At 38.8% G+C, this 26,717-nt stretch overlaps 2 protein-coding genes across 3 annotated transcripts in view; one reads left to right on the top strand and one right to left on the bottom strand.

The window, feature by feature from the left end:
* taok1b (TAO kinase 1b) overlaps nt 1–13,139 on the top strand; it is a 27,653-nt gene extending 14,514 nt beyond the window's left edge. The window contains exons 9-21 of the mRNA XM_047378582.1: nt 193–286; nt 537–618; nt 1,938–2,105; nt 2,299–2,505; nt 6,135–6,269; nt 6,353–6,589; nt 6,691–6,819; nt 6,943–7,026; nt 7,188–7,307; nt 7,394–7,633; nt 7,734–7,946; nt 8,094–8,276; nt 8,715–13,139. Coding sequence (XP_047234538.1) covers nt 193–286; nt 537–618; nt 1,938–2,105; nt 2,299–2,505; nt 6,135–6,269; nt 6,353–6,589; nt 6,691–6,819; nt 6,943–7,026; nt 7,188–7,307; nt 7,394–7,633; nt 7,734–7,946; nt 8,094–8,276; nt 8,715–9,215 — 2,393 coding nt within the window. The 3' untranslated portion in view covers nt 9,216–13,139. The remainder of the gene's footprint in view (nt 1–192; nt 287–536; nt 619–1,937; nt 2,106–2,298; nt 2,506–6,134; nt 6,270–6,352; nt 6,590–6,690; nt 6,820–6,942; nt 7,027–7,187; nt 7,308–7,393; nt 7,634–7,733; nt 7,947–8,093; nt 8,277–8,714) is intronic.
* LOC124876086 (protein ABHD15) lies at nt 12,620–26,717 on the bottom strand. 2 transcript variants are annotated; one of them, XM_047378580.1, is made up of 4 exons: nt 26,639–26,717; nt 17,474–18,339; nt 14,756–14,985; nt 12,620–14,668 (listed from the first exon to the last, which is right to left on the bottom strand). In XM_047378580.1, exons 2-4 carry the CDS (start codon nt 18,215–18,217, stop codon nt 13,957–13,959), a joined length of 1,686 nt encoding a protein of 561 aa, XP_047234536.1. In that variant the 5' UTR covers nt 18,218–18,339; nt 26,639–26,717; the 3' UTR covers nt 12,620–13,956. The 2 variants fall into 2 exon arrangements, with proteins under 2 accessions (XP_047234536.1, XP_047234537.1); XM_047378581.1 differs by lacking the exon at nt 26,639–26,717 and having other exon boundaries at nt 17,474–18,131; nt 18,270–18,286.

Genomic DNA, 26,717 nt, shown 5'->3' with positions numbered 1-26,717 from the left:
GCAAGAGAAGAGAATAAGAATAAAAACAAAAATAGTTCAGAAATATTATGTATGTTATGTAAATATTTTATTTCTTATTTGGGGTGGTCTGAAATGGTTACTTAGAAGGGGGTTCAGCCTGAAAAGTTCTTAGTATGATACGCATCTTTGACTCAGTAATTTAAATATGTTGTCTGACCGTTTGTTTTTCAGCCGAGAGGAAGCCTCCCTTGTTTAACATGAATGCAATGAGTGCCTTATACCACATAGCACAGAATGAGAGCCCCACGCTGCAATCCAGTGAATGGTGAGCACCGTTTTTTGTTTTTGTTTTTTTTAATAAAAATTAAAGTTGCCTGAAATGAAATGGAGAGTGACGATGTGTGTGCCAAAATGATTGGATCAAAGCCACTTTGAGCTCAAGAGTACTAAGGTTACTGTATTTCACTCTTTGTTATCATCATAAAAGATGTTTTGTGTTTTTCAGTGTTGATATTTTCTTCTGATGGATCGTTTGTGTTTAGTTGTGACCTTCTGCCTTTTCACCTTTATTTCAGGACGGATTACTTCAGAAACTTTATCGATTCTTGCCTTCAGAAAAACCCCCAAGACAGGCCACATTCTGACGACATGTTGGGTGTAAGCACCACACACACACACACACACACACACACACACACACACACAAACACCACCATTTTACACAGAAACAGCAAACCGGGTCATTGTGTTAGGACGGCAGTCGATAAATCGCTCTTTGATGGTTTTGCTTTCTTCTGACCCTGATAAGCTACGTTTTGATTCCCTAATCCTTCACTTTCTCACTCATGTTTAAATCATGCTCAGACACACATGAGCATGATTTTTGTTCTATAGTGGCAAACACAGACGTAATGGCTGAGGAGACTTTGGCACCCGCCGTCTGTTGCTTAAAGAACACTTCTTCAATATTACGATCCAAAATAACACCTGAGTAGTTCAAACAAAATTGCCTGAATTCAGTTTTATTTCTGCTGCCTCATAATATATTTGGTATTCTACTGTGGTTCATTGTTTCATACATTTTGTAATGTTTATTGGTACGGATGGGCCGATGTCAATGTTGCCGCTATGGCCGATAACTGATACTATATACATATTTCCTGACCATTTTGACACGTGAAAAAACTACCACACCGCTGGCATTGCTTCTCTGCTTCAGTTAAACACCCCACAATCCTGTGCTGCATCAGTATCACTGTCACGCAAACAAAAACCACATGGCCAACCCCCTTCCCCTCCCAAACGCATACACTACACAAACAGCAACAAGATGGAAGTAAATATCGCTGTTGATATCGGCACAGTTTTACTTATCGGATCAACACTGAAATGTTGAAACATGACCATTAGCTGATGCTGATGTTAAGGACGATATATCGCCCAACCCTATTTATAAGGTTTTAATAAGAGATGTACAGATAATGCCTTTTTTTTGTAAAGCTTTGACTTGCCAACATGGTTTTATGATTTATCTTTAACAACTGTAATTTTAGAAGATGTGAGAATGGCATTGAAAGGAATTTCTCAAGCCTTCCTCGTGTCAGCGGTCGTTAATTACTTTGATCAGGAGTAACTTTGCGTATTCTTCACTCAGCGTCCACAGTGAAGATCGTCTTCGGTGAGACCCAGTAGTGCTTATTATGGTGCATTCAATTGTCCCAAAAAGATCAGATTTTTTTTAGTTTGCAATCAGCCAATCATTTGTCAGAGCCAAGCTAAATATCTGCTGATTATAGTCAACTTTAATATTGATCTGTTTGTTCATCATCAGAAACGTTTTTTTGCTTAACATTTTGGTGTTTAAATTGTTTTTATCTTTTGTTCTTTGCTTTCTCACCGACATTCCTGCTTCACGTTACCATGTCTTGCATATTTATTCTGGTTTATTTCTTCCTGCTTGTCCCCTTGCCCTCCAGCACGCATTTCTGCAGCGTGAACGTCCAGATTCTGTGTTGATGGATCTCATTCAGAGAACCAAGGATGCAGTGCGAGAGCTGGACAACTTGCAGTACCGCAAGATGAAGAAGATACTCCTTCAGGAGGCTCACAACGGGCCCACCACAGAAGCCCAGGATGCAGATGAGGTCTGTGGACATTTATGTTTCCGGATCACTGTATTTGCTGCTCAATCTAGAGCAAATAATGAAGCATATGTTGGTTTGTGTGCATGTCTGTCCCTCTTTGTACTTTCTGTGTTTCTTGGTCTGTCTTTTGTCCCTTCTTTCTCTTTCTCTCTCCCTTGCTGTTTCTCCGTGTGCTCTGTCCGCTCTGCTCCAGGACCTGGAGTTAGGCGGCGGTCGCACTGGGACGGTGAACAGCGTTGGCAGCAATCAGTCCATCCCCAGCATGTCCATCAGCGCCAGCTCCCAGAGCAGCTCTGTCAACAGCCTGAATGAAGCAGCCCAGGACAGCCGCAGTGAGCTGGACCTGATGGAGGGAGACCACACGGTCATGTCAAACAGCTCCGTGATACATGTCCAACCGGTGGGTGGAGTGACACTAATGAGTTAAATCAGCTTATCTCGGTTCTTGGTTTTAAAAAGTGCTCTTATTTTCATATTCTAACTTTTTTTTTTATGTCAGGCTTTCATTTAAATTATAATCTGCTAATCTCCAGGTTGTACAGTTAAGAAAACACAATCTCAGATTAATACATAATATATTAAAGAAATAGAAAAGGACAAAAAGGTGAAATGGAGAAACTAAAACTGCCCCTTTTTGACTCTTTGGGACTTAAGACAACAACCCAGGTACTTAATTAACTCTTAATAAGTGAGAGCAGTTGAATAAAATAAGCTGCTCTGAGGTATTAATTCAATCTAAAAACTGAATGATCAGGAAGGATCTAACAACAGCGATTGTTTCTGTCCTTTGATGGTCATAAGAACATTTCAGAAAAACATGGAAACCATAAATCTACAATGAAAAAGACTTTTAGGAGTGAATGTCTGCGTTAGCTTGTTAAATACTTTTACAAGTTAAAAATAATGATAGCTAATTACATTTCTATTTTAACAGACTTTTTATTAAATAGATATTGACAAGGTGTTATTACACCTGATACAGTAAAATACAGTAAAAAACATTGGACCTTTTCACATTTTATTTTGCTACCGCCACAAACCTGTACGTTGAGCTGGAGGGTTTTTGGGATATGGTCTGAAATTTTTGCCAATTCCTCTTCGCAAAATAGCTCAAACTCAGTCAGATTGGATGGGTTTAGGTGTGGACTTTGACAGGGACATTTTAGCCTGTGAATGATTTGATACAAACCATTCCATTGTAGCTGTGGTGGTATGTTTAATGTAATCTTTCTGTTGAAACAAGAACATTTACAGTTTTTTTTTGTTTTTGTATTTTGGCCAAAAAGTTCAGTTTTCGAGTTTGGTCTCATCTGAACAGAGAAACTTTGTCCACATGTTTAGTGTGTCTCCTATGAGTTGTGGCAAACTAAAAATTGGATTGTTTGGTCTTTATTTTTACAATGGCTTGCCTCCTGCCACACTTTCACATGGGCCAGATTTGTAGAGTATAGGACAAGCAGTTGCCCTGTTGACGGATTCTCCCACCTGAGCATTAGGTCTCTGTAGGTGCTCCACACTAAATGTAAACCCAGCAGTTTCCATACTCTGATGATGGATTGAATAGTACTTTGAAAAACCATGTATCATAGTTCCTCCATTTCACAACTGTGGAGTACTTTATGTTGGCCTATCATACGGCTGCTTGATATTAGGAAATCTTGGAATGGTGGTACTTTTGCTAAATAATGGGATGAGGATATGAGTTGCAATAAATCCACATTTTCATTTCTCTTATTGTCACCACCTTGCCTCCAGCGCTCCCTGGACCTTTAGCATCGTGGACACTGCCATCTCGTTTGGTGTGGGTAGCTACAGCACTGAAACTCCATCCAACAGGCTGCATATATTACACATATATTTGTGATACATTGAGCAGCCCCGGCCTCTCACTTGAAATCCTGACTAAATACATCGAAGTTTGTTGTTTATAACCTGAATATGTGGAAATATCATTAAGTATTAATACTTTTGCAGGGCACAGTATATAAGTGCTTTGAATGGCGAGTTATTTTGTTTTTGCTAGGGCTGTAATGTATTTTAATTGATTGCATTTATTTAGTGTCTTTATATTAATTGCTCACATATTTAAAGAAAAAAGTGAATCTGCACTTTATGTCTCAAGAAGAAACAGAAGATGAGAAATAATTTCTAAATAAAGTCGCTCATATCGGAACATAAAGATGTATAAAAACATAGGATTGCAGCACACTTGGTGTCGTTTTATTCTGCCATTTTGCGTTTCCATGAGTAATTAGGGCACTGCCACCAATGTAAAATGTTTTTTCACTTTGTGCCTCATTCTTCATTGTTAGCCTGCATTATCTGTCCTGTTGTGAAAAGCTAATGCATCTGTAATTTCCTCCCACTCGTGGCCTGTTATTTCAAGCGAGGTGATGTCAGGAAATCAGAGCTGTACCTTTGTTTCAGTTTGTGCATTTTGTTCTTGTGCAGCTGAACAAACTTTACACGGTATATTACATATAGAAACGCATCAATTTCCATGCAGGGCTTTGCAAAAGTGTTTATGCACCTCAACGTTTTTCCCATTTTGTTTTGTTTCAACTATAAAACTTAAATGTGTTTTTTTTGGGAATTTGATATGACAAATCAGAACAAAAGAGTACATAATTGGGACAGAGAAAGAAAAACGATACATGCTTTTCAAACATTTGTTTTATAAATAAAACAAATAATCTCTTGTGAAACCAATTGCCTTCAAAGTCGTCTAGTTAATAAATTAGGTGAATAAATGTGCAGCTTATCTTCAGAAAACTGGAACAGTTTGGCTTCAGCCCTACCAAGACATGGTTTCCACCTAAACTGAGAGGCCTGGAGAGGAGAGAATTAAACAGAAAACCAGTCAAGAGTCCCATGGTAACTCTGGAGGAGCAGCAAAAATCCACAGCTCAAGTGGGAGGATCTGTTGACAGGACAACTATAAGTTGTGTGCTCTACAAATTTGGTCTTTGTAGAAGAGACACAAGTAGAAAGTTATGGAAGAAAGAAAATCGTATTAAGTTCTGTTTGCAGTTTCCCACAAGTCATGTAGGGGAATCAGCCGCTGTTAAACTCAGGACACACAAGACGATTTATTTTGCCCGATTTTACTCTCGATTCCCCGTGGGGAAAGGTCTACATCAGTCTACAGTAGATGGGGACCATCGACAGGTTGGGTTGGCACAAACATTTGTAGGCGTGAGAGCGAGTGAAGACTGTAGTTGTCAGTTGTGTGAGGGGAGTTGACACGACCCTACTCCAGTCATACAAACACACGGTTTAATTTTTTTAAACCGAATCTGGCGCAGTCGGGTAGTGTGAATTGATCACAGACCCAACGGCAAATGTGTGATGCTGCTGTGATCCTTTTTTTTATCTACACAACATTATAAACACACAACGTTGGGCGTACTGCAAACAATTAACTAAATGATTACAGTCACATAATAATAAAAAAAGACCAAAAAAAACTAAAAACAAGAGAGAGACCCTTTTAATATTTAGGACTAAACTACAATAAATAATGAAAAGCCTTATTAAAATAAACCAAGCTTCCCAACCTTGAGCATAAAGGTAAAAATGCTCTTAAAAAGTGGTTTAGTTGGTTATAATATAAAGAAATGACATATCTGAATGAAATCATTTCCAATTAGAATCAAGTTAATTGTCACAAATTCTGCATTTTCTTTATGTAATAAAGTTAAAAATGACACTTGGCGCCACCTACTGGTACATTTGTTTACCCTATGAAAGCTAAAGGGTTATGAATATTAGCAGGCCTCTGTATGACTGAGATGATGTAATTGGTTAAACTCATTGAGAACAAATTGAGCAGTTTTAGCTTAAACAGGAAACTGCTGAAGATGACTTTTAGCAGCCACCAGAGGGCAAACTAGTCTGTTGGTATTTTTTTGAAATTTTGCACATAAAAAAAGCTAAAGTTATTTAAATGTATTTTATACATTGTGCAATGCATCTGTGCCCTATTATTATTAATCATTTCCAAGTAATTTAGTTTTCCTTTCCATGCAGGAGGAAGAGGAGAGTCTTTCTGGGGAGCAGGCAGCCATCAGTCAACCTACTGAGCCACAGCCAGCACCAGCTCAGGCCCCGAGGAAGCACCACCGCAACAGAGAGCACTTTGCCACCATACGCACGGCATCACTTGTAAGACCACCCTCTCTCGCTTGTTTTCTCTCACATCCTCTGTGTGGAATTTGCCATCATTCTGATGAATCTCCGTGTTGCAGGTGACTCGAGAGATGCAGGAGCATGAGCAGGACTCTGAGCTCAGGGAGCAAATGTCAGGGTACAAACGCATGAGGCGGCAGCACCAGAAGCACCTGATGGCCCTGGAGAACAAGCTGAAAGGAGAAATGGATGAACACCGGCTGCGGCTTGACAAAGAGCTAGAGAGTCTGAGGAACAATTTCACTCAGGAGATGGAGAAGCTCCTTAAGAAACACCAGGCAGCACTAGAGAAAGATGTATGCACTCAAACTAACCAAACTGAAGCTAATCATGCATTTACAAAAACTAAAACAATTGTATTCTATTTCATTTATTGATATTTTCATGTGATTTTCAGCTGAAGACATTTGCCAACGATGAGAAGAAGTTTCAGCAGCACATCCAGGTTCAGCAGAAGAAGGAGCTCAGCAGCTTTTTGGAGTCCCAGAAGCGGGAATATAAACTACGCAAGGAGCAGCTAAAAGAGGTAGCCGTGCAAGTGGTGTTGTTACCTTTGGCCTTAAACTAATAAAACTAACTAATTTCTCAATCTTAACATAGATGTTTTTATTTGTTAATCCATCTGAACTAAATGATACTTGTATGGCAGGAACTGAGCGAGAACCAGTCAACTCCCAAAAAGGAGAAGCAGGAGTGGCTGTCCAAACAGAAAGAAAACATCCAGCACTTTCAGGTGAGTACTTTAAGTACACACTATGAGGACCATGTGCTTTTTACAAAATAATTTAAAGGGAAAAACCTATTGACAAAACCTTATTTGCAAAGTTCTCTAAGGTTTTAGTAGCTGGGAATTGGACTTCTATTTATTTTCCGGACCTGTTTTTTCGTTTACAGGCAGAAGAGGAGGCCAACTTGCTGAGGAGACAGAGGCAGTACCTGGAGCTGGAGTGTCGGCGGTTCAAACGGAGGATCCTCATTGCCAGACACAACGTGGAGCAAGATCTAGCGAGAGAGGTACATAATAACATAAGCTACCTAGACATTACCTACTGCCTTTGCCTCATTTCATTGTTTGAACAACCTTTTACAACTTTGTCAAGGAGCTGAACAAGCGGCAAACGCAGAAGGACCTGGAACATGCGATGCTCCTCAGACACCACGAGTCGATGCAGGAGCTGGAGTTCAGGCATCTGGCGACTATCCAGAAGGCCCGGGCGGAGCTGATCCGGACCCAGCACCAGACGGAGCTCACCAACCAGCTGGAGTACAACAAGAGGAGGGAGAGGGAGCTGAGGCGCAAGCATGTCATGGAGGTCCGACAGCAGCCCAAGAGCCTGAAGGTACAAATATTGGTGCAGATCTTTTAGATTCTTTTCTGGACCTATATTCAAACCATCGAATCTGCATTTAACAGAATCTACATTTATTTTTTTGCTTTAGTCCAAGGAGCTTCAGATTAAGAAGCAGTTCCAGGAGACGTGCAAGACACAGACACGGCAGTATAAGGCCCTCAGGAACCATCTGCTTGAGACCACACCGAAAGCCGAGCATAAGGCCGTGCTCAAGAGGCTGAAGGAGGAGCAGACCAGGAAGCTGGCCATTCTGGCCGAGCAGTACGACCACTCCATCAATGAGATGCTCTCCACCCAGGCTGTAAGTATATAATTTTATTTTGACTAAATAAACTCTGAAACCTAAAAAGTTCTTTTTTCACGTATGTGTTGCTTATTTACCATCAGTTTTATTAAGCTAACAGCAAATAGTTAATTTTTTTGCTCTTCTTTGATGCGGCTCCCTCAGCTGCGGTTAGATGAGGCTCAAGAGGGCGAATGTCAGGTTCTGAGGATGCAGCTGCAACAGGAGCTGGAGCTGCTCAATGCCTACCAGAGCAAGATCAAGATGCAAACAGAAGCACAGCATGACAAGGAGAGGAGGGACCTGGAGCAGAGGGTGTCCCTGCGGAGGGCTCTGCTGGAGCAGAAAGTAAGACAAGTTGCAGTTATCTGGGCTGTCACAGAATAAGTCAAGGTGCACATTGATGAGAACGTCACAGGTTTTCTACATGGTGTAGAACAGCATGGTAATTGTTTTAGGGTGGAGAACAAGGAGTTCAGAACAAATCTTTATATTTACATACTTTATTCAATAGGTTTTATTCACATTTTCTGTTGATTTGTCCCCTCATCCATCCATCCATCCATCCATCCATCCATCCATCCATCCATCCATCCATCCGTTTGTCTGTTTATCCAGTCAGTCATCTTGTGATCCAAAATCAAGTTTTTTTTTAATTTCATTTCTTTATAAAGAAACTATATGTCTTATTAACTTATAATGTTAATGTTGAAGGAATAACCCTTTATTCTGACCTGTGCAGGACCATTTGTGTACTATGTTTTGTTAACTTTCTTTTTTCCTCAGATTGAAGAGGAAATGCTCTCCCTCCAGAATGAGCGTTTGGAGCGAATCCGCTCCCTGCTGGAGCGCCAGGCCCGGGAGATTGAGGCTTTCGACTCGGAGTCGCTGCGGCTGGGTTTTAGCAACATGGTGCTCACTAACCTGGCTACGGATTCCCAAGGAGGCTGGGGGGGAGGAGGTGGTGGAGGAGGCCAGGGAGGTCAGGGGGGAAGCCAGTGGCCCGGAGGTGGTGGAGGCGGCAGCCATCATAGTCATCACCAGGGGGGCTCCACTTCGCAGCAGCCCTGGGGTCACCCTATGCTTGCAGGCGGCCCGCCGCCCTGGAGCCTCCACCATCCCGGAGGAGGGAGTCAGAGAAGTAGTCAGGGAAGCGCGGGAGGGGTGAGAAACAGCCCACAGGCTATGAGGAGGACGTCATCGGGGGGGAGGAGTGAACAGGGCATGAGCAGGAGCGCCAGCATCACCTCTCAGATCTCCAACGGTTCCCACCTGTCATACACCTAAACAAAACACAGAAGAAACACACTCACTGTAATTAAAACACACACTAAGCACACAGCACACATATACAGTTATTTCCCACAATACACTGCAGACTGATGTGACCGGGCGGTCTGTGGAAACCATTAAGAGCTGAAACCAAACTGCCGTGTCTAAATGCCATTTACAGTGCTCCACTGCAGCCTGCTTTAATGTTTGTTTTTGTCAAGTTAGTCTCTGTTGCCATTTACCCTCAGCAATTTATTCACCATGGAGTTGATGTCTTACTATTTTGATTGCAGAAGTTGGTTGAGTCAGATGTTTGCACAGAAAGGCGTCTCATGAGGAAAAAGCTGCTGCTTTCACTGAAGTTACATAAGTCCTTGTGCGATGAAGTCAAAACAGGTTGAAGTTCTTTATGTGCTCTTAAACGTTGAATCGTAAGGAAGGCAGGAGAGTCGACGGAGTGAGGAAAGTTAAGAGGAGGGGGAAAAATGAAAGTCGTGTGTCAGCATCAACTGGTTCTTCTCATAATGCAGGGTTCCTCTGCAGAAAGGTCTGCAGAAGTTTAGAATTAGCTTTTATCATTTTCCAGGTGTAGAGAAGTATTATAAAAAATGAAATAAAATAAATAAAAAAATGACCATGAAGAAATTTTAGATTTTCCAGGCTTTATTCCTTATTCTGTTCTAAATCTATTCTGTTCTTATCTAAAAATAAAAATTAAAAAACAATCTGAGTTTCTTAAGAATAAAGCACTAAGATTGATTTATATTGAGCTTACATCATCATCTTTTTTAAAAATCAGTAATTGTTTTTATAAAAAGTTGTTTCTCTTAAATTTAATGTTTTTCTAAAATCATTTTGATTAAGAGATTTTATAAGACCCTAGAGTTGCAGATTAGAACTGAATCCTTGGTTCTATAACTGGGTTTGGTTTAGATGACAAAGTACTAATACTCCTTTTGAAATTTTACAGAATAAAGTCTATCAAAAACATTCAAAACTGTGATTTAAGTAAATAATTTAGTGTAATTTATATTCCAGATTTGCTCATTCTAATTTAATATATTTTAAAGTAGAGCCTATTTAATTGAGTCCAGATAAAATAAAAAAATATGGTCTTTACTAAACTCCTGAATCCAAAGCCAACACCATCACTGTGGTTTTTTTTCCCATGATTTGCACAACATGCAGATAATAACCTTAAATGAAAATTTCCAAAAGGTCGACAACATTTCTAAACCCAGCAGGTTCCAAGGAGGTGCTAAGGTTGTAAGCTTAAGCCCTAAAAAAACAAATTTCCTGTTATCTGCTGTAGTTGGCTCTGGGTCTGTTTGTCCCTTTCTCAGTTTGACCAAATGTCCTAAATGTGGGAACCCAAAGAAGTTGCAAAAACCGAAAACGTCGGGTTTAAAACAGCCAAAAGTACAGAATTGGTGGACAAGCACTTATTTGGCTCGGTGTTGCAGCAGCCTGAGTCAACAGATGTCTTTATAGTAATTTGTCTAATTTTTCTACTTACAGCTTTTTTCTTTGCTTACTTCAGAACACTTCACTAATACTAATAATAGCTAGTAATAATAGTCTTTCTGCAGTAACAACTTCCATACCAAATAGTGTTGTTGTTAGCAGGACCTGGTAGCCTTCTCTTGTGTTGCATTCAATGATTGGAAAAAAAGTTGGATTTCCAATTTTTGACTAGTGGTTCTGTGCCGTTAAGCTTAAAATCAGCCGATCACGGTCACCGCCAATTTCTCAGTGCATCTCTAGTTACTTTAAGACTTTGGGGTCAGACTGCTAACATGCTAATGGTAAGAGGTGTTGGGTTCACGACAGTCTGTGCCACCAATTGATTGTATTTTAAGGTGTGTGCCAGAGGCTCAGTCAGTTAAAGCCGCACGGCCAAGTAGTAGTAGTAGTCATTATCGGCTCATCTCTTGGGTTTCCACAGACCTCTGCCCACCCAGTCTCACTCTAAGGGATGCTGTTGCCATATTAGTCCACCATCCTTGATGAAAGGGATGGGTTTTCAGCAATACCTAACCACAGCTTGAATAAAAACTGGTGATCGCTCTTCACCTACTAGCAGTAACTGAACAGTGTCCTGAACAATGCAGTAAAGCCCGTCTGCCTTTATGATGGGGTGCAGTCACAGTGAGTTGCACTTTGGCCAAAGCCAACTCAAAATGTTATTCCTGATTCCACACACATGCACACATGGTAGTTTTTATTCCACAGTCAAAGCAGTACGTTAACTCGGGTAATGGATGCATGTACAGAGAAAGTATAAATGCTAGGATTTTGGACAAGAAACGGCACAAAGATCTGTTGTCAAACAAGTTGTAAATGTTGATTTTAAAGTAAAAAAAAAAAAAAGATACAAATAAATAAACAGCTTGTCTGTCGGTTGGTGACTGCTGAATGTTCTAGCGGATCCATGGGAGGTGGTGCTGGGATCTCCGCTGCCGTGCTCCTGCAAAAACCCTTCCCCGGTCTGACACCCTGCTCTATCTCACCCTCCAATCTGATCTGACCGCCTTATCTCCATGCGTCCTTCGCTTCCTTCCTTCCCGTGTCTCTTGAGGCCCCTCAGGCCCCTCACTGATCTGCAGGGAAACCACCCTCAGAGCAAGAAAAGATGAACTGGATATGTGTTGTTATATAAATCTATAGAAAAAGACTTTTAGAGAAGATCCAAGTCTTATTGTGAAATTACACGCTTTGTGATTTTCACAGATGGAATGTACAGTCAACATGTTAATATTGTACAGTCCGGAAATCTAAACGACAAATCAAAGCGAGATGAACCTGCGATGAGGGCACAATGCTGTGGCTTTAGAGTTGCTGTAGTTAAAACTAGCGTTTGCTGAGTTTTCACTTGTTCTGTTTGCAACATTTTTTCAGTTGTGAATGAAAACACAACTTTAGGTCAGAATGCCTTGAGGAAGTGGCAAACCTTTTGTTTAAAAGTGTATGAGGAGGATTTTTGCACATGATTTTTGTCCTTGTAGCTCTGACTGTATTACACTGACAATGTTATACCAGGTAGACTCTCAGGCCTAAAGTAAATAATTGCCCTTAAAATCAAAAATAAACCTGTTAAATGTCAGAAAACCTAATGCACATCCTGAAGTAGTCTCCAAACTCCTGCACAAGGCTAAGAATTGGTTTTAGAATTTTTGAAAAATGTTGACTCAAATTTAGAAATAAGCAACACAAATTACCCCCCCAAATGTGTCAAAACATGGTAGTTTCTTAGTTTAGAAACAAAACATGAGTACGTCTTTGCAAACATTTCTTTATTACCCTTCCCTTCAGCTCTTTGGAGTTTTATGCCCACAAGATTTTTTTCCATGAGCTGTCTGCAGAGAGCCAATCAAGCTGCAGAGTTTTAGATCTATTTTCTATAGATTTTTTAAAAAAAATTTTTAATTTTTCGCAAGGCAGTGGGGGACAGAGTCTAGCTTTAGACATTGGTCACTCTGAACTGGATTGGTTGCACTGATTGCACAAGTAGCTGACCAGTTTTACGAGTCTACTGTGACACCCCGCCCCCTTCCTCCTTCTGAAGGGGGCAGCTGCTGTTGGCTGGAAGTAGGTGGAAGGCCGGGTTACTTCTCTGTACAGTCTGTTTATCAGTATTCCTTTTATCCTTCATGTCATATTTGGTGAATCTTGCTGTTTTATTCTCCTTTGTCCAGAGATCTGTATTAAAGTGTATAGTGGGTGCAAAAAAAAAAAAAATACAAATAAAAAAGCTGAATGTGCATAGCAGAAGAGAATAGATATCCCTTCGGATGAAAAATAAGTGATTTAAAATGTATAACAGTAATTCAGATGCAAGGTTTAGGGGATAAATGTAATATTTTGTTTGTAATTACTATTTTTTGTTGGAAGAGGGCTACTGGATAAAGAATCATCTGTAATAAAGTAATTTTAATATTTCTCTGTTGCATAGTGCTTGTAAGTGTGAGATGTCAACATTGTCAATGGAACTGAGTTGTTTACAAAATCAAGAACCTTAAATATTAAAATTTTCATTTTTTAGAAAACTGCTGACACACAGAACCTTTGCATGATGAGATATACTTTATTTACTTCATGTACTTTTTCAAATATTGGCATAAATGGAGTATCATGTTACTGAGTAAATCCTGGGCTCAGCAAGAGGACACTTTTCTTCAGGGTTTGAAAATCATCGTGGATGGTATCTAACCAGCCTAAAGAACCACGGATGAATCCTGCACAAAGTTGTCTTTAAAGGCTTAAACAGTAATGCATGAGGCTCAAATAATACGAATTGATACAGTGAAATAACATTCTGACATCTAGATTAATTACAAAAATACATTTTCAGACTAAATTCTGAAGATATCACCATGTTGAAATTGATATAAACAACAAAGAAGCTTTGAGATGCTATTCTGGTCTCCCTGCAGCCCAGACTTGCTGACATTAAGCAATGAAGGCCCCAGACCTGATAAGCACAGCTGCAGCAGTTGGTCAATGTTCTTAAAACAGGAGGTGGTGAAACACCATGGTAAACATGGCCCTGGACTAACCTTTCTGGCCTTTGCTGTTGTCAACCGCTTCAGATAAAATCAACAGAAACGGATCAAAATTTGTTTTCCTATTTTTGAAAACCAGTAGCTTGATTTTAACTCTACCTTTAAAAGTTGTCCTTGCTGCTCCTGGTTTTCATTTGTTTAAAGGAATACGCTGTCAGTGATCTTAATGCCCCGCCTTAAGATCACTGTCAGTCTTAACGAGTAAAGGACCTCTTCCAGGTAAAGGGGTCTCCCTCTACATCATCCACACTAGCTGGTTGGGGTCTCGATTTCTTTATCATGGCGCCTCTCCTCCGATGAGGCAGTGATGTAGTGTTCATTCTGCTCTTCTGTCCTTTGAGACTGTTCACTTCTAGTCGGCCTTGCCAGCTTTTCCAATCCCTCTCTGCCTCTTTCAGGAAATCAGACACCACTCTTAGGTACTCAAGAACTGCATTATGACTCCAAATACCTTCATCTTCGTCCTCTTTTCTTGTTCTCCCTTCATCCATCTGCTTCCCGGCCTCCAGGGTGAACCCACAGTGCCCTCCTCTGTCTGTTAACGCCAGCAGGAAGTAAGGGTTGCTTTGGAAAAGGGAAAGGGGAAGTGTGGAGATTGGAGGGAGGAGAGGGTCATCAGAGCTGCAGATACAGAGCACTGGGACCGCCACCTCATCTGCATCTCTCAAAGGTTCATTGCTCCCCCAGTAGCTGTCCCAATCCTGGGCTGGGTAACCTCTTTCTCCCAGAGCCCAGGCTCCTGCTGGTGTGAGGCCCCTCAGGGAGGAAGATGCAGGGTTTAAAGATCTCTCCGAGGATGGAGAAACCTTAGTCGGAGAGCAGAAAAGAGCTTCTTCAAAGTCTCTGAGGCTGGAAGAGCTGAGGGCACGATCCACATCCACCATTCCTCTGAGGGAACTTACGTATCTAATAAGCCCATGGAAAAATAGATATCTTTAGCATCTATAAACTGTGTTTTTATACATAGTATACCTACATACAAATTTCTCTTACCTTCTGAGCTGCATTTTCCTGTGAAATAGCACCCCCCAGCGGTACATAGGCGGCATAGCGCTTTCAAACCACAGTTGGCCCAGCAGCACAGGTGAGATGGCTGCAGCTGCTGTTAAACAGGTGCTTGAACCTCTCTCGCCCAAGTAGGATAGCAGGACCCCAGAACCCGATCCCTCACTCACTGCAACCAGCACAGAGGATGGGTGGCGACTGTGGACATAAGCCACTGCCTGACAACACACAGCATGGACAAGACTGTCACTGTAAGGTCGTGGTAAATAAAGAGGAAACAATCTGAGTTAAAGCCAAATATATCAAAGTGGAGTCAGCAATGGAAGTTCTTACACCACATTTAAAGGCTGAGTTATGAAGGTACCTCATCTAAACTTGTACTAATGTAGGAAAAAAAGATGATTACATTTCCTCTAAAATGCGGCGTTGATGCATGAATGGACACCTGGGCGAGCCTCTCTTTCTGCCTCCCCAAACCTCTACTAAAGCGCTGTTTTATGAAGCATAATTCTCACCCAACACACGGGGTGCCTGCAGATGCATAAAAGCAATACAAAGCATTTGATAGAGCAGCTTCTGATTCCATTAAATTAAAGGGGTATTTCAATATTTTAAGGGATATAGATTGCATTGGCTCAAACTCTAAAATACTTGGATTAATCAAACCTGAACAGGATAATGCAACACTGAACTCAATCATTGAAATGCAGATTGAGACTAGTTTATCTTGTTTCTTTGTGGCTGCATAAAGTTGAGCCCGCAAGCATTTTTGTTGAAAACCGCCACCGGCTACAACATATCAATTTCAAATAATTGACTCCCTATCAAGCCTCTGCAGAACTTGATGACATGCTGAGGAGGTAAATGGCTTGTTTTGGAGCAGGGATGCATCTAAACATTTTAAGGACAGTATCTCTCAAGGACCAGAGTTAAAGATGCCTGACTACATGTTAAATGTTTTTGTAAAATACAAACCGGATTCCAAAAAAGTTGGGGACACTAAACATATTGTGAATAAAAACTGAATGCAATGATGTGGAGGTGCCAACATCTAATATTTTATTCAGAATAGAACACAAATCACAGATCAAAAGTTTAAACTGAGAGAATGTATCATTTTAAGGGAAAAATATGTTGTTTCAAAATTACATGGCATCAACAAATCCCAAAAAAGTTGGGACAAGGCCATGTTTACCACTGTGTGGCATCCCCCCTTCTTCTTACAACACTCAACAGACGTCTGGGGACGGAGGAGACCAGTTTCTCAAGTTTAGAAATAGGAATGCTCTCCCATTCATGTCTAATACAGGCCTCTAACTGTTCAATCGTCTTGGGCCTTTTTTGCCGCACCTTCCACTTTATGATGCGCTAAATGCTCTCTATAGGTGAAAGATCTGGACTGCAGGCTGGCCATTTCAGTACCCGGATCCTTCTAGATCCTTCTCCTACGTAGCCATGATGTTGTGATTGCTGCAGAATGTGGTCTGGCATTATCTTGTTGAACAATGCAGGGTCTTCCCTGAAAGAGGCATTAATGGTGCCTTTCCAGACATGCAAGCTGCCCATGCCACAAGCACTCAAGCAACCCCATACCATCAGTGATGCAGGCTTCTGAACGGAGCGTTGATAACAACTTGGGTTATCTTTGTCCTCTCTGGCCCGGATGACATGGCGTCCCAGTATTCCATAAAGAACTTCAAATCGTGACTCATCTGACCACAGAACAGTCTTCCATTTTGCCACACTCCATTTTAATAGACCCCTGGCCCAGTGCAAACGTCTGAGCTTGTTGAGCTTGCTTAGAAATGGCTTCCTCTTTGCACTGTAGAGTTTCAGCTGGCAACGGCAGATGGCACGGTGGATTGTGTTCACTGACGATGCTTTCTGGAAGTATTCCTGAGCTCATTCTGTTATTTCCTTGACAGTGGCATTCCTGTTTGAGGTGCAGTGACGTTTAAGAGCCCGGAGATCACGAGCATCCAGTAGAGTTTTACGGCCTTGACGCACAGCGATTGTTCCAGATTCTCTGAATCTTTTGATGATGTAATGCACGGTTGATGATGATAACTTGAAAGTCTTTGCTATTTTACGCTGGGTAACACCATTCTGGTATTGCTGCACTATCTTTCTGCACAATGGTGGAATTGGTGATCCTCTTACCATCTTGGCTTCAGAGAGACACTGACACTCTGAGAAGTTCTTTTTATACTCAATCATGTTGTCAATTGACCTAATTAGTGTTCACTGGTCTTCCAGCTGTTCGTTAGATGCTCAATTTCCTTTTTCCAGCCACTTATTGCTACTTGTCCCAACTGTTTTGGGATTTGTTGACACCATGTAATTTTGAAACAACATATTTTTCCCTTAAAATGATACATTCTCTCAGTTTAAACTTTTGATCTGTGATTTGTGTTCTATTCTGAATAACATATTTGATGTTGGCACCTCCACATCATTGCATTCAGTTTTTATTCACAATTTGTTTAGTGTCCCAACTTTTTTGGAATCCAGTTTGTATTTGTTCAGAAGATAGGAGTGTTTGCTAATGTAGCAGTTTGAAAGGGTACACTTTTAAAACACGTTGCCCTCCCAATACATCATGAAAAACAAAGAAACAGGAGAAATAGGGTAAAATATGATTCAGCCTTAACCAAAAACTGCTAGGAGACTAAACTGACTTAGGTTGAGTCAGTTTTTAATGTGTACCTGTTCCAGATCCACTGGGTCTCCAAACTCACTGAGTCTTGCCGTAGTAAGTGGGGACCCTGCTGTGCCTCGATGGTGAAACACCACCACATTGAAGCCCTCCCGCATGGCCTGATGGCAGAGCAGCTGTAAGTGAGGAGTTATCCCTCCCCAGAACTGAGGGATGAGGAGAAGGACAGGAGGTGTAGAGGTGAAGCACCCAAGTGCCTTCCTCCCTGATTGATTCTCTTTCTTCACATCCCACCTCCTCTGTACCGTCGCCTCAATAAGTCTCGTCCCCACCATCCAGTCCAGGGCTACAGTCCCTCCATCTTTCAGCAACAGGTGGTCTCTGGTGAACTGTATGTTGTGTCCATGTTCTCCACACTTTTGGCTGGAGACAGTCTGAAGGTGGGGGTCTCCCCAAGGCCAGCCAGCCAGTTTTGCTTTTGTGAGAGAGCCACAGTGCTGCAGGAGATATCTGGCCAGTGCAGTGGGTTTACAGATGAGCCTTGGTCCATCTGAGGTGTGACCTGACAACATATTTGGCTCTGATGATTTCAGCTTCTCGGTTTTTGTTCTTTTATAGCTGTGAAGTGGCAGCTCCAAGGCCAAACAGATAAAGACCCACAGTCTCCAGCCTGCAGCCCTGACAGCCAGCTTGGCCCAACAACATAATCTGGGCCAGCGGAGAACCAAACACAGCAATAAAAATAGGAAGGATGGGAGCAAACAGAATAAACAATTTAGAACATATAATGCCATAGGTGAACAAAAAATAACAGATAAATCCAATATTTTCTTTAAATATTTTTACTGGGATGTTCCCCTTATCTTCCTGGCTTCCCGGATGACTGATGCTCAGGACGTTGTCTGTCTTTCTCCAGCTTCGGAAAAGGAAAGGAAAAAAAGAAATAAGAGAAAGGAATTAAAATATGTTCCTAATGACTGAAAAATACACAAAAAATGGAGAACTAGAAGAAATGCTCCTCCTCCCGTTACCTTTCACCTCCCTCCGTAAATCATTTACTACAAGGTCGGATAGAAACTAGGCAAACAGGCCACATTAATGTCTCTCATTTATGTTATGGATTTATATTTCTTTGTATTCTTGACCCAGTTTGTTAGCAAATGTGTGGCTTCTTAGGAAAACAACTCATCTAAATGTCTGATGACTTTATTAACCCCCCTTGGATGTTGCACTCTTTATCTGCTTTTACGACTGAAATCATGGGCACTACTAGCTTTTCAGTCAAGAACTGGAGAAATTTACAAAAACAACATATCAAAGTGGAAACAGATTTTTACAAACTAGTATCAGTTATCTAAACATATAAAGGGTGAAGTAAATGACTGAGTCTGTGTCTCAATCAGGCTTGCACATCTGGGCACTGCAACGTTTCTCCATATTTAAAAAATAGCTGAACCTCAGTCAAGTTGCTAAACAGAAAAAAGTATTTAGTTTCAGAATAAAATAAAAACATATCTATTTTTTTTATTGTTCATTATTGTTTCTATGGAAACAATAATTGTTTCTTTGGAAACAATAATGACCAAGAGCAGAGACTTCTTCTCTCACCTCTGTAAATATTGGCTAATGCTGCCTCGCTAAGATTCACTGGCTTGGAAATATTTTGGCATGTATCCATAAAACAATTCCCTGCAGAACCAGAAATCCAACTGGCCAGAAGTTATTTTTGTTGTCAACTGCACAACTTACAGTAACTTTCATATATTTCCTGCTCATACTTATTTGAAAAGCCATTCCTGAGAAAGAATTTTGCAGTTTTATGACAGTGAAACTACATAAAGATAAGAAGTTTCACCATCCCTAAGTAGGTTATGAACGTTTTGTTTGGACAATTTATTTAAGAAATGAAAACATTTCGCCTTCAAGGCACCATGTATTTACAGTTATGTGTTTTTTTTTATATTGTATATCTAAACATCTGATTTTAACTCTATATCTGTTTTTCACTTGTGTTGATTTCTTGTTTTATCTAGTTAAAAAGCACGACTTGCTGAGTAAAACAGATCTGATTCTTGTTTTTTTCTTCTTCTTTTAAGCAGATGTGTTTATGCCAGTTATTATGAATAAACTAGTATTGAATTTTCAGATTGATCATCGAGGTGATTAAAAAGCTCCTTGGTGGTAAGGGCCCTGGGGTGGATGAGATTCACCCGGACTTCCTTAAGGCTCTAAGGATGTTGTAGGATCGTGTTGGTTAATGAGCAGCATCGCGTGAACATCAGTGGCAGTTCCACTGGATTGGCAGACCGGGGTGGTGGTCCCCCCGTAGAGTGTGTTTCATCTATGGAGGAGTCACACTCTTAAGCCTCCCTTGTAAGGTCTATTTAGGGGTTCTGGAGAGAACCTCGGATTCAGGAAGAGCAGTGTGGTTTTTGGGACACTGGACCAGCTCTACACCCTCAGCAGGGTCCTGGAGAGAGATCATGGGAGTTCGCCCAACTAGTCTACATGTGCTTTGTGGACTTGCAGAAGGCGTTTGACCGTGTCCCTCGGGGAATCCTGTGGGGGTTACTCCGGGAGTATGGGGCACCAGGCCCTTTGATACTGGTTGTTAGGTCCCTGTACGACCGGTGTCAGAGCTTGGTCCGCATTAGAGGCTGACATTTTTTTGGGAATCCCATGGGAATCCTGCGTGATGGGAGACAGCATTAGTAAAGATCAAGTGATTGGGACGGTACAGGATAGAAAATGAACGGGAGCAGACGGGAGCGGGAGCTAACCAATAGGAGGGAGAATAAACTAGGATCAATTGTCTTTGGAAATGTAAAACTGAGACTTTGTTATAAACTTTAAGAAAAAAAAACTTGGCTCGACACCGCCATTGTGTAGTTTTTTCCAAGAACCCTATACTATAATGCGAGTCACCATTAAATGTACAATTTATTTAATACATCATTAAATATTAAGTGTACCACTAATTATGTCATGTCATCTTTAAAGTTATACTTAATTATTCAGTGGCACATTTAATTGCATAATATTCCATTTCATGATATAATGGTACATTTATTGTTTCTAATGATGTATTAAATAAATAAATGGTACCTTTAATTTAATGGCACATTTAATGTTACATTTCTTTCATGTTACATTTACTTCACTTATGGGACATTCACAACATTTATTTATTTAATGATGATTTTATTGTATTAATTTTGTCCAGTTTGACCCTCCATTCTTGATGCCTGTATAGGAGGTCATGTCAGAATTTGAATCAGGTGTTCTGGAGCAGACACACATCTAAAACCTGTAGGGAAGGGATCCCTGAGGACCAGGGCTGTGTATCATTAATTTACTTAGGTTGTCGAAATATAACCAAATCAGAAGATGACACAGATTCGATGCACAGAATTAGATTGAAATGAGGTTTTATTGTTCCAACTTAGGTAGACCTTGATTAGAGTTGTTAGAAGCCAGAGGATGAGGAAGCCCCAAGGATCCGAGCAGAGAGAGAGTGTTCTGGTGGTGGAAATATTTACAGTGCAGATTTCCTGAAGAAGAGTTCCATATGGCGACAGGCAGACAGACAGATGGGCAGATCGACAAGAAGGCAGGACAATAAGCGATCAGGCAGGCTGACAGAAGTCCACATAACAGAGACTATGTTCCAGCAACAGACTTCTTCTTCTTCTTGTTGGTTTTATTGGCGGTTGGCAACAAACTTTTAGTAGCATTACCGCCACTTACTGGTATGGAGTGTGGTTCGTGTCGGTCTATCTATTTATATATATATATTTAATTCTACAAATTAAATAAATAAATATATCTTACCTATATGTATATATACAAATAGACATACTTACACATTACATTGTATTCTACCCTTCTATATCCTCCATACTTTCACAATTTTATCTACTATAATCAAATTCTATGAAATAATTTTGTTTTCTTTAAAAAAACGAATCACTATTTGTATGTTTACTCCTTAAATTCTTCCTCAAAATATCTAATAAATTAACATTTTCCTTAATAACTTCAAACTCTCTTCTCATATATCTTCTTCTCTCTTTCATATTTATGACATTCTAATATAACATGTTCTATTGTTTCATATTTTCCACAGTAATCACATTTACCAGTATCATGTTTTTGAATTTTAAAAAGTGTATAATTAAGTCCTGTATGCCCAAATCTCAACCTTGTTATCACTCTTTCCTCCTTTCTATTTCGTCTTCCATTTCTTCTTTCTCCTACTGTCTTCTGAATTTTATAAAACCATCTTTCTGTTTTTCCTTCATCCCACCTTTTTTTCCATTTTTCCATCAGCTTTCCTTGAACAATACTCTTTCCCTCAGATTTACTTGTTTTAACTGTAAAACTAATAGGATTTTGAATTATCCTCTTTGCTATTTTATCTGCCCTCTCGTTTCCTTCTACTCCAATATGTGCTGGAACCCACACAAATATAACTATCAAGCCCATTTTTTGTATTCTGTATAATGTATGAAATATTTCTAATAAAATGTCCATCCTACTATCTCATTGATTATATTTTAAACTTAATAATGCAGAGCTTGAATCTGAGCAAATGACTGTTTTTAATGGTTTTATGTCTTCTACCCATTGTAAAGCTAATAATATAGCCAATATTTCTCCTGTGTATACTGATAAGCCGTCTGTAATTCGTTTTCCTATTTTTAGATTGAATTCTGGTACTACAAAAGCTATTCCTACTTTTCCATTTATTTTTGATGCATCTGTATATATTTGAATATATCTATAATAATTATTTAAATGTATCTGTACTGAATAACTATCTACTATGGAAGATTTATCTTGCTTCTTTTCCATTATTGACATATCTACTGTTGCTTCTGGTAGAATCCATGGTGGTATAATTGATATTGGTGATGTTTGACTAATTTCTAAATAAATCATTTTAAATTCTTTTACTTTATTTTCAATTGTCCATCCAAAACTCTTCATTTCTTTATTTTCTTTTTCCCAACATGGATTTAAAATTTCCCAAATTGGATGATCCAAGTTATTACCTTGTAAATTTAACCAATAATTTATTTCTAGTTTTATTCTTCTTAACTCTAACGGCATTTCTTCCATTTCTATTTCTATTGCTGCTGTTGGTGTAGTTTTAAATGCTCCAGTACATAATCTTAATGCCTGATGTTGGATAATATCTAATTTAACCAGATGTGTTTTAGCTGCTGAACCGTAAACTATACAACCAAAGTCTATGTTAGATCTTATCATTCCTGTGTAAATCTGTTTTAGTGATTTCCTATCTGCTCCCCAATCACTGCCAGCCAAGCATCTCATAATATTAAACATTTTCTTACATTTATCAACAACTTTTTGAATATGTATATTCCATTTTAGTTTTTCATCAAACCATAATCCTAAACATTTTATATACTTTACTTGCTCTAATTCTTGGTGATATAATTTTAATTTTATTTCCTTGTTTATTTTGTTCTGATTAAATATCATTACTTTGTTTTTTTCAACTGAAAATTTAAATCCCCATTGTAACGCCCATTTCTCTATTTCAATAATAACCTCTTGTAATTTCTTTACAATGAAATCTACATTTTTTCCTCTTTTCCAAACAGCTCCATCGTCTGCAAAAAGTGAACATCCCATTACTTTTCCAATATCTTTAAATACATCATTTATCATAATTGAAAACAATAACGGACTTATAATACTCCCCTGTGGAGTTCCATTTTCTACTATATATTTTCCTGAGATCACTTCCCCAATTATAACTTGTATTTTCCTATTTGTTAAAAAGTCTTTAATCCATTTAAATATTTTCCCTTTAATGCCCAGTATTTGTAATTTAATTAATAATCCTTCCACCCACATCACATCATATGCTTTTTCTATATCAAAAAATACTGCCACTACACTTTCTTTATTTACCTGTGCTCTTCTAATTTCATGCTCTAAACAAAGCATTGGATCATTAGTACTCCTCCCTTTTCTAAAACCACTTTGATACTTTGACATATATCCTTTATTATTTAAATAATATACTAGTCTACTATTAATCATTTTTTCCATTATTTTACATAGATTTGATGTTAAGGCTATTGATCTATAATTTCCTGGATTTGATTTATCTTTTCCTGGTTTAGCTATTGGTACTATAATTGATTCCTTCCAGCTCAGTGGTAATTTTCCCTCCTCCCATATTTTATTATATAATTGTAATATTATATCTTTCGATTTTCCACCAAGTTGCCTTATCATTCTGTACCAAATTTGATCTTTACCTGGTGCTGTATTTTTTGTCTTCCTAAATCCATAATTTAATTCAGCTTTTGTAAATTCAACATTTAACAGATTATTTGTTTCTTCAACACTCTGTAATACATCTTTATATATAAGTTTTGTATTTTCTCTTCCTTTTCTGCCCTCTTCACTAATATTATTTGAACTGTTAATTTTACTAAATATTCTTGCCAATATTTCAACTTTATCTTCATCTTTTACTATATTTATATTATTTATTTTTAATATAGGATATTCAAACTCTCTCTTTATGCCATTCATTCTTTTAATTATTTTTCAAATTTTTTCTATTTTTGTTTCTTTCCCTATTGTGCTACAGAAATTTCTCCAATATTCTCTTTTTACCTTCTTAATAGTTCTCCTTACTATTGCTTGCTTTCTTTTATAATCAATTAAATTCTTATAAATTGGATTTCCTTTTAGTACCTTAAATGCTTTATTTCTTAACTTTATTGCTTCTTTACATTCATTTGTCCACCATGGTACCATTTTCTTATTACTTTTACACCCTGCTTTCTTTATAGAATTATCTGCTGCTTCCATGATTACCTTACAAATTTTTAAATTTACATCATTTATATCCATTCTCATATCTACTTTCTCTAAGTTTATTTGACTCAAGTATCTAAATTTAGTCCAGTCTCCCTTATTAAAATTTAGTTTTTTATTGACACTTATATTCCTATTATTTAAAGTTAATCCTACTCTTATTGTAATGGGATAATGATCACTACCTATTGTTGATTTTTTATCAATGCCCCACTCACAACTACCAGCTAAACCATTTGAAACCATTGTTAAATCAATAACTGATTCCATCCCTGTTCTTACATTGATTCTTGTTCCCCTCCCATCATTAATACATACTAGATTTTTTATTTCCATTAATTCTTCTATAACTTGTCCATTTTTATCATTACAATTACCCCACAATGTACTATTTGCATTAAAATCTCCACACCAAATTACTTTCCCTTCCAAATATTCATTTAACTCCTCCATTATTTCAATTGACAATGTTTTACATGGATTATAAAAATTTATTATTTTAAATTTACCTTCTTGTTCCCATATCTCAATTACTATATATTCAAGTTCTTTCCCTTTCCCTAATACTTGATATTGTATCCCTTGCTTAATAAATATTCCACATCCTCCTCCACTTCTCTCCTGTCGATCTCTTCTTACACCATCATATCCTTTTATCACAAAATCCAATGTTGTTTTTAACCATGTTTCCTGAACACAAATAATTTCTGGTTGTTCTTCAAGACTATCAATATAACCTTTAAGTTCTTGTCCGTTAGCGATTAAACTTCTTGCATTCCATTGTAATATTAACATGTACTTTCACCAGATGTTCCTTGTCTCCCATCCTCCTCCACTTCTCTCCTGTCGATCTCTTCTTACACCATCATATCCTTTTATCACAAAATCCAATGTTGTTTTTAACCATGTTTCCTGAACACAAATAATTTCTGGTTGTTCTTCAAGACTATCAATATAACCTTTAAGTTCTTGTCCGTTAGCGATTAAACTTCTTGCATTCCATTGTAATATTAACATGTACTTTCACCAGATGTTCCTTGTCTCCCATCTACCTCCAACTTTTTATTTATGTTCTCCCACGATCCCTCCTTAAACCCCGAAAACTTTTCAGCTCCTCTCACTATTATTTTAATCTTCTCAGTTTTATGCTTGGCTTGGTCAGTACAGTTGATAACATAGGCTACGAATAATATTAGTTTTTCTACTGATATTGTAACATTTTCTTCTGACTGTACTTTGCTTTGCTGTGGAATTTGATTTGCTATTTGTTCAATCTTTCTTGTTTTCTGTTCCTTCACATTTTTAACTGCTTCTGCATAGCTTATGTTTTTAGTCATTTTAATCTGTATGATTTCTTTTGCCTTCTTCCTTACTTCACATCCTCCATACGTAACTCTATGTTGCCCTCCACAGTTACATTTTTCTTGTACTTCTTCTTTACATTCTTCAAACTTGTGATCTTCACCACATTTTGGACATCTCTGCTTCCCTTTACAAACTGCTGCTATGTGTCCATACCTTTGACATTTGAAACAACGAAGTGGTGGAGGGATATAAGGTCTAACCTGAAAGCTGAGATAACCTATTTTGATGTTTTGTGGCAACTCTTTTTCGTCAAATTCAATGAGGATTGACATACTTCCTACTTTTTCTCCATTTATTGTTTTTGACAATCTCTTCAAGTTATTCACTTTTGCACCAATAATACTTCTCTTAATTTTATCAAGATCTTCATCTAGAGGGATCCCATAAATCACTCCTCTAATTTTTTTATTTTCTCCCATGATTTTTTTCTCCAACACCGTTTTCTTGCAGATATTATCCACCTTTAAAGCCTTGTTCTTTTGTTCTTCATTTTTACAAACTACCAATAAGTTTCCATCTCTCAAAATCTTTACCATTTCAACATCTCCAATTTTCTTTTTTATCTCTCTTGACACCACAATGGGGCTGATGTTATCCTGTTCTTCCTCGTTCTTAAGTTTCAATATTATTTTAAATTCCTCCCTCATAACTTTCCTCCTAACTATCCTTTCTTCTTCTGAACTGCTTCCTTCCAATTCTCGCTTGCTACCTTGGATATCATCAATTCCCTTTCCTTCATCTATTTTATTTCTTTCACGTCCTTTCCCTCTTCCTCTCCCAGCTGGCGTCCACTCTTCAAAATCCATGTCTTCCTCATTTCCTGTCTCCATTTCCAACCGAACCATTCACATACCAGTTTATGCCCAAATCCACCTTTTCCGAATCCGATATATTTCTATTTTTGTTTTTCCCGCGCCGCACCAAAACCGTTCTTCTTCGACGTAGTCTCACCACCGACAACCACCTCTTCCGAACCAACTCCTCACCTCAACTCCAGCCTCCAGCAACAGACTTCTTCTTCTTCTGTGTTATTTTTTGGCAGTTGGCAAATAACTTGAAGATGTG

The sequence above is a fragment of the Girardinichthys multiradiatus genome, chromosome 11 (assembly GCF_021462225.1).
Source record: "Girardinichthys multiradiatus isolate DD_20200921_A chromosome 11, DD_fGirMul_XY1, whole genome shotgun sequence".
Classification (NCBI taxonomy): domain Eukaryota; kingdom Metazoa; phylum Chordata; class Actinopteri; order Cyprinodontiformes; family Goodeidae; genus Girardinichthys; species Girardinichthys multiradiatus.
Note: the sequence above shows the minus strand (reverse complement) of the source record. Positions and strands in the feature narration are given on the sequence as shown.

Coding starts and splice junctions, on each gene's coding strand:
- LOC124876086 (XM_047378580.1), bottom strand. CDS start 18,217: ATGGCATTATATGTTCTAAATTGTTTATTCTGTTTGCTCCCATCCTTC. Junction 14,986..17,473: donor ACCCAGTGGATCTGGAACAG/GTACACATTAAA, acceptor GTGTGTTGTCAG/GCAGTGGCTTATGTCCACAG. Junction 14,669..14,755: donor AGGAAAATGCAGCTCAGAAG/GTAAGAGAAATT, acceptor TGGGCTTATTAG/ATACGTAAGTTCCCTCAGAG.